This window comes from Neltuma alba, unplaced genomic scaffold (genome assembly GCF_004799145.2).
Source record: "Neltuma alba isolate B1F8T4 unplaced genomic scaffold, ASM479914v2 tig00002459_pilon, whole genome shotgun sequence".
Classification (NCBI taxonomy): Eukaryota; Viridiplantae; Streptophyta; class Magnoliopsida; order Fabales; family Fabaceae; genus Neltuma; species Neltuma alba.
This window is the reverse complement of record NW_021632869.1, coordinates 40564-49303: the sequence shown is the minus strand read 5'-3', so window position 1 is coordinate 49303 and position 8740 is coordinate 40564. Positions and strand designations below refer to the sequence as shown.

General features: G+C 33.2%; 1 protein-coding gene across 1 annotated transcript; it reads right to left on the bottom strand.

Annotated features, from left to right (window-relative positions):
- LOC114729100 (D-ribulose kinase-like) lies at nt 1-1525 on the bottom strand. Its single transcript, XM_028916056.1, has 3 exons — nt 1485-1525; nt 1078-1286; nt 1-69 (listed from the first exon to the last, which is right to left on the bottom strand). The coding sequence occupies exons 1-3, from the start codon at nt 1516-1518 to the stop codon at nt 7-9; spliced, it is 306 nt and encodes a 101-aa protein (XP_028771889.1). The 5' UTR covers nt 1519-1525; the 3' UTR covers nt 1-6.
- Between the last annotated feature and the right edge of the window lie 7215 nt (nt 1526-8740).

Below are 8740 nucleotides of genomic sequence, written 5' to 3'. Positions count from 1 at the left end.
ATGTCTTCAAGTAGCAGGAATAGTGTCTCTTTCCACGACCGTACCCAGTCCTGTGTTTCTCCATTCTTTCTAGACAACAGAAACAAGAACTCCATTACCATGGCAGTAATATTAATAACAGAAAATCTATTAACCACAATGCCAATAAAACAAGACGCACTACGTAAAAGAAACTACATGTTTCTGTAGTTTTATGGAGTCTATGGTGTTGGGTGTCGCATCTGTGCTTCTATTTTTTCCTTAAATGAACTGAACAAAAAAAAAATACTCAACAGCCAACAAACAGCAAGCCTAACGGTTACTAACATCTGACAGAGGTAAAAAACATGAATAACAGCTAGAACCCATGCTATGACGATAATTTACCAACCACTACTTAATTACATTAGGGACAAAGCCAATGAATCGTGTACAGCTTCCTATTGCTGAACCAGAATGAGATCTTCATGTTGACTCGCATCTGTGCTTCTTAACATGTAATGCACATAGTAATTATATTCTTTCAGTAAATTAAGTGAGATTTATGCCACATGAGACATCAAATTGGAATTAAATGGTTAGCGTATAATCTACAAGGCACCGAGACATAAAATAAGATGTATTGAGTATGACGAAGAACACTTCAAAATGCAATACGGACACTTCATATTTTGTGTTGACATGGGTGTTTCTATGGTGCTGCGTCTCATATCTGCGCTTCATGCGAATACTAATTGCATTATTTTTCAAAAGTTCGGTGGAATTCATGGCACAGGAAACATCAAAGTGAAAATTATAATGTTTGAGCATGCGGTTTCAAAAACTGTCATTCATCAGAGGTCATACAAGGTATCTGCCTGACAAAGAATTATGGTGATACAACTTATCCAATTAACTCCAAAATCTGAAACCATATCACTTTTAATTGTAATTATTTATTCAAAAACATGATATAGCATCCTGTAATAATAACTCTCAACAGAACATTCTACAAAAAGCTCGAATGAGAACTTGAAAAGGCGGGGAAAAACAGAGCAGTAATATAGATATCGTGTGTGTGTGTGTGTGTGAGAGAGAGAGAGAGAGAGAGATCTGTACCTTGTACAAAGGATACTCTCTCTTGGCCTCGGTTTGAATCGCGCCGTCCTCGTCAATGGCGGCGAACCTCGCACCGGATGTGCCAAAATCCAGACCTAGATAAAGCCTTTGATCACCTGATTGAACAGCCACTTCTGGCCTCTCTTTATTGCTTCCAAGAGACATCGCTATTTTCCTTCGTTTCCGAGTAGTATTGCATAACCTATTTCCTGAAAATCAATTTAAAACATCATCATGCTCCGATTTGTCAAGAGAATGCATCCTCCGATGCCGAAGAACATAAACAACACTGTTGTGCTCCGAGTCATCGGAGTTCGGAACTTCCAGTGGTTAGAGAGCTGGCAAACAAGGATCACACTGAAGCTACAAACAGAGAAATATAGCAACAGATTTGGATACTGACGAACCAGAAACTAAAATGGCACTCGCTGGATAGGTCATGGATACAGTCCCCCGCCATACTCTTCTTCTGAACCCTTCTTCCCAATTCGCGCGGATAAGGGACTCGCAGACAATGGTGGGAAAGCAACTACTCAAGACAGATTCCTTTACATATATTTCAAATGTTCGCGTCAATTTGAAATTACACGGGCCCTCTCTTTTTATGAGTGCATGGGCCGAGGAGTGGGTTTGCTTCAAGAATTGGCCCCCACAGGCCTCCCATGCACGAAATGCCTTCTTATATTCTCAAACTGTAAGAATGCCATCCATAAAGGATGTGTTTCAGGATTCAACTTTTCTGCCAATAGTTGCGGCTTAGTAACATGAAAATCCTTTTGCAAATGAAAAATTGCAAGTTCGATTGTATTTGTAATCTTAAACTGATAATATCCGTCTCCTGAGTTAAGAAAATCAACTTATTAGCCAGTAATGGCAAGATTCAGCTTATTAAATTGATCGGCATCACTGTCAATTAAACTTTCTGTCCATAGCACCAATGAAATTGAGTTGTCAGTTTTGTAATTGAATTTTTGCAGCGTCAGTGGTGTTGGGAGTGGTCATCGTCATTAAATAAAGCAACATTCACAGGTCCAGAAAGATGGGTTCGTTTCAACTAACCAACTACCATGCATGCGTTATTATTAACGTCGGAACCGTAGGCAAACATATATATAAATATATATATGTGCCCAGACCTCAATCGGAGTTCTCCCCCCCCCCCAATTTTATAATTAAATTGACGCGTCGGAAGTTCATATAGAGCAGCAAATTGCATGTGAAAGAGGCGAAGGGAGCAATAGTACAAAGAGGAAGGAACGATTCTTCTGTTAGATAGATAGAGTCCACGTCATGGGAATATGAGATGGGAGATGCACATGCACGAGACAAACTCTTTTTTGAATTTTGCAGAGTGGTCCTCTTTTTGGTGATGTTTGTGACTGAGAGGAGAAGCAAACAGCAAATAGCACATAGCTGTCACCTCCACTTTTCAAACTCGCTCACGTGCTGCTGGGGACATCCTCAGATCCTGCCCAATAATGTGGGTTCCATTATACGTATAAAATAATGCTAATAAAAACAAGATAATCACACAAAAGGTTAACAATAATGGAACACACACACACAACATACATATATAGCCTGTCTATTATATATTTATTTATACGAAAAATTGGAAGTCTTGATTTGTGATCGAGATGCCAATGAAGCCTCCCACGTCGTTTCACTCACTTCAATCGTCTCCATTTCATGCGAGCGGGCAGGATTGATAGAAACCCTAACAAGGGAGAAATTATTTCTATCTCTAATTTTTAATATAAAAGTTACTCCTCCGGTCCTAATATAAGACCTAATTATTAAATTAGTTTTGGTCCTAAATATAAGACCAATTTTTCATGTTTATCTATTTTCTCTAAATTATCCCTGTAGATATTCCTTCAACCATAATCAAGTAGAAGAAAAAGAAGGGTATTAAGAAAGATAATTATGGTATTTTAGGAAAAACGTGTCACATTTCTTATAATTAACTAACTTACTTAATTTCCTTAATTTAATCAAATTAGTTAAAATAGGTTTTATATTAAGGACTGGAGGAGTAGTTGGCTAACTTGAGACGAATAAAAAAATTAGTTAAATTAATTATTTATAATAAATATGTATTATCTTTTCTAAAATATTCTTACTAATTAAGTGTATTGTGACTAGAACTATTACTGTTATAAAAAAATCTTGAAAAAAAAAGATAAATATGAGAGATAGAATAAATTAGGATATTATTTAAAAATCAAAATAAAAGTTAATATATTAAAGACCAAAAGTAGTATATAGTTTGGTGAATTACATATTTCATTTAATTTCTTAAATGTTTTACAAGTTTAACGATCAGCATCGCTGGTCGGGCCCGGGGCCAGTGGGAGTGGATGGTGGGGGTGGTTTTTAAGTCAGGCACAAGAAATCAATTATATCTAGTACGTGCAATGGACAAACTTTCTGCCATTTAGTTTGCTATAAAAATGGATAAACACGGCTTTCTATATTATTGCAATGGTGAAAAAGGGAGGACCAACAGGGACAAGGCGTTCCTAATTTTTATTTTCTTTAATATTACCTCTTGTCCTAATTATAAAATCTCATTTATAAAATATAAATAAAGTCTTATAATTAGAACAAGAGATAGTATTATGTACATGTCATATATTTCTGACCCTTAATTAAATTTATGTAAATTTTATACTATATACGTTTTTTAAATCTCGTCCCTCTCATACTAAATACAAACCAAACAAATATTGGGATCATATTTTTCATTGTTCTATCCCTAAATCCGCTCCTGTTTTGAGCAAGATAAAAACGAATAAATCAGACACTACTAACTGTAGATCCGCCATATGCCGCTCTTGTGAAAACTTAATTAAAAAAAAAAACTACTGTAATTCATAGATTGTTTTAAAAAATAAAAGTTGCTGTGGCATATTCTGCAACGTTAATCATGTAGGAGTAAAAACAAAATTTATGGGGTGTTTCGTAACATGAAGTGCTTTTAAAAAAATACTTTTTCATAAAACGAGATAAATAAAAGCATTTTTTTACAAAATGAGTTAAATTCCTTCACATATTTATTTCGTATATTGTAAAAATATTTTTAAAATTATAGTTTGGTTTTCATTCAAATATTTTATTAATTTAGCTAAAAAGTTAGCCCGCGTAATTTTATTGAGGCGTGGCTGGCTTCTTTTTTTTTTTTTTGGGAGGGGGGGATTATAAGATGAGGCGCCAGGCAACATACTCAGGTAAACTATGTGTCATGTACCCGAAAAAGAAAAGAAGTAAACCATATATCAACAACACATATTCGAAAAGAGACCCTCTGTATCTCTATACAGTATACCTCCAGCTTCGGAGGTTCCTTGTAATTTGGGATAGGTTTGGGAACACTTCAAATACTAGTAACATTTTTAATTTACACCTTATAAAATAAAATTCTTCTCGTATATTTATCTCATATGATAAAAAATTATCTGAAATAAGTTGATCAAATGTAAGAATGAGAAAAGCGTACCTGACCGTCCTCGCTAGCATTTCTCAACCATAAACGAATGATCCAATCACCTCGTTTTGCAATCATCATACTATAAACAGCTCCATGATTCTTTTGAGACTGCATTTCCGAGCCCTATTTTCTTCTCAAACCAATAATGACGATAAGAGTTTTATAACACGTCATCTTTCAAGGAACTCCCCCCCCGGGATGCTGCTGAACTTTTTTTATAAAAAAAAACGCAATAAAAAAAGACTTTTAAAATAACACCTGCTAATATTAAAAGGCTAAAGTCTCGTCTTTTTTTCCCTAGTAAGGCGAAAACCTTTTCCAGAGAAGCTTTATGCTCTTTTATAAATGCAGATCTTATAAAAGACGAACATATTTATGGTGACTTCAAAAAGGAGTGAATAAAATAGACGAATTAATATATGCGCTTTGGACATTCAAGTAACCTTGCGAGGGCTAATCTTCCTTTTGAGCGATATTATGTTCTCTTTACTCTTCTAGTTTAGGCCCTTTTTTTTTTTGGGTCCCTTTTCTTCATTGTTTTGAAATTACAGTACTTCTTTTATCCGTTTCAGAGAGGCTTAGTACGACGGATTCGCCATTCGGCAAGGAGGTAATAATATTGTTTATGTCGTATTTTTTGTTTGTACATTGAAGTAATTAAGTAATACCTCCGGTCCTAATTATAAAACCCTATTTAGTTTACAAATGAGATTTTGTAATTAGAACGCAAGATAATATTAATTAAGCAATGTTTAATAATTATCAATATATGGATGCTCCCCATCCAACAAATAAAAGCGACTCATCAAGTGGTCAGTGGGATGAGTCCTGTGGATGCTGGCCCAGGGCATAACAACGCATCCTCTTGTAAAATTATGCCAATAAAGTTTGATGGAATTTGTTTTAAAGAATAAGTTTTTATTACACGGACATGAATGTTTCATCTGGCATTTGTTTAGTTTGTGATAGAGTGAGCGTGTGTAGTGACATGTTTTGTACCTTAGCTTTGATAAAAATAATTATACGAAGCCGTATAATTACCAGGCCTGCATGACAATTTAAATTTTTACGTTACCAAATTGCACAAGTATATGTACAAAACATAATTTAAACAATGAAAAATTTTAAGGGTTGGCAACTTGGCATGATTTTTAGTCTTTTAAGTTCATTCTTATTTTGATTTTAGTTCCTTAAGTTTCCAACCATAAATTTAAAGAGCAAAATAGTCCAAATTTTTATTAGATTATAGGGATCAGTATTTACATGAAAAGAAACTTGTGGGACTAAGACTTATAATTTAAAACTTGAGGGATCAAAATTAAAATGAGGGTAAAATTGAATAAGCAAAATTTATATCAACCAAAATCTTATCATTTTTAATTGCAGGACAGTTATATACTTTTGAGACTTGACATCAAATATGTCAGATGCGTGGTGGTTAGCTGACAGTGAAATAAATCACAAACAAATTAACAATTAAACGAAACGTCAGATCAATTGCAATGGATTTTCTATGATGGCATCCTAATGATATTAAACTCTTATTTATTATTTCTCATTAGATATTGGCGATTTGGCGGGTTGGAAAAGGCAAGACAAGTGGACAAAAATAAATAAATAAAAATTATTGCGCGCGGGATCTCAATTTGAAAAACTTGACGAAATATATTATCTACTCGGACCTGGATCATCTCTGGACGTTGTCTAGACCTAAACCCATATCTCAATACTCAATATAGGTCTAAGATTATCATAAAAAAAAGTTGAATCTAATAGAAAGAGTTAATCTTTCACAATATGACGAATTAAGATTCGAATTCTGTTAGGAGAGGTGTTCACATTTAGTACCCAATAATATTTCGAATATGATTATTTTCAATAAGAAAATACCTATACTTTAGCTAAAAAAAAAACATAATCTAATGATTGAGATCAGATATGAGATGTGAGCAAACTTGTTTTCAATTTCCTGCACGCATTTACAGAGCACTGGATGAGTATCAAGGGATAGGAGTTGCGTGGAACAAAGTGAAGCTCTGGATGTGTTGGTGTGTTTGATCTGAACCATTAGATTAATTAAGTCCTTATTATAAGACCCAATTTGACTTTTATTTGGTCCTAATTATAAGACCCAATCCATTTTCTCTCTTATATTTATGCATTTTTTTCAAGATAATCCTTCTAATAATGATAGTTTTAGCCAATATACTTAATTAGCAAGAATTAGGAATAACAACACTTATATTATAAATAACCAACTTAACTTACTTCCTTAATCTCCTCAAATAAGTCAATTGGGTCTATAATTAGACCGGAGGAGTATTTTAAATTATACGATGGTCTAGAATGAGTACTGAGGGATCGATGGCTGCAAGACAACGGCGGGAGAGGATCCGGATCCCTTCTCCTCCCTTCTCGCGTTAAAAGGCATACCGAGGTAGCGTCCAACTCCAATGTATTTTGCTTATGTGCTTTGTTGTTAGTATTTTTTTAGGAAGAAATTATATTAAAAATATCTATACTTTCTCTCAATTTTTAATCTGACATCTGTGTATTTTTTTCTTAATTAAGTTTTTCAATTTAATCTTTTTAGTAATATTAACTCTTGTAATTTTAGTCTCTATGTAAAGATTAACATTATGAATAGAATAAAATTAAAGATTTAATTAAGAAAAAAACACACAGGTACCAAAATTAAAAATAAAAAAAGTATAAATACCTACAAAATGATTTTTTTTAATTTAGTACTATCGCTAAACCACATCCATTTGATGGACTGAAATTTTAACAAAAATAAATTAAAAATAAGTAGCGATGTTTAAATGTCTAATAATAGTAGATGAGGGGGGCATATTAGGCCTTCGTTATGTTCTTGGATTTTCAATTGAACGAAGATTTTGATGATATTGAACCGTTCAAATTTAAGTATCTGAGTCTAAAGTTGGCAGGAAAAAACTTTCAAGTGTTTTCCCGCTTATAAAAAATATATATTATAAAAAGAGGAAAAAACTTTAAGTATCCAAGCGCAAAATAATGTGCCATTCCACATTCCTAGTTTATTATCTTTTTCATTTATTGTATCAAAAGTCTTTTCCACTTTCTAGTTTAGTACCACATCTGCTTATGAGAATTAGTTGACTAATTTAAGTAAGTTAAAAAAATTAGTTAAGTTATTTTTGTAATAAATATGTGTTGTCTTTCTTAAAATATCATTACTAATCTGTTGTATTAGCTAAAACTACTATTTGATGGATTATTTAACATGTGTAGCTACAATAAGGGCTACTTTGAAAAAATAGATAAATATGAGAGACAAAATATATTAGAGTCTTATATTCAGAATCAAAATGAAAGTCAAAATAGTTCATATATTAAAAAAATGAAGGTAGTATCTTTTTCATCATTCACTTGATAAAAAAAAACTCACACATGCATTGCAGTTACGGAAGATTAAAACCACGGATAGCTGATACTTACAAAATATTCAAATTAAGAAAGATGTTTCGTGTCATTGCAGCGCAAAACCATCATCTCCCAATTTATTACTCTATACATGTTCAGTTGAATTAGCTAAAAGAAAGTTGCAATATTGCTTTCATGATTCTAAATGTAATACTCATTTATAATATATAAAATAAATCTTATATTTAAAATCGGATGAGTAGTGCAGTTCATCCAATGATAAACCTAATCCGAATTATAGAGCTACGACACAATCAAACCCAAACGAACAAAATGTTGAATTGAATCGTACCATCTCTACTGGGGGTTATTACTCATTTTTGTACTTGCTGTTTTATTTCCAATTATTTCTTCAATTAAGGGAATAGTAAATATATATTAGGAATTCTCTTATCCCATTCGGAAGGATATAATTTCATAATTATCTATGACTATTTATGTCTCTAGCATGACTACTTGATGAAATGTGGAGGAAAGTGGGATAAATGGCTGATACTACTGGAAGGATTCCTCTTTGGATAATAGGTACTGTAACTGGTATTCTTGTGATCGGTTTAATTGGTATTTTCTTTTATGGTTCATATTCTGGATTGGGTTCATCCCTGTAGTAATCGGCTGAACTAAATTTTTGAAATAAAAGCATAAGAACTCAATAGGACCCCCTCTCGGCAAAGAACTGCCTATTATGTATCCATGGTACATTGCTCGACT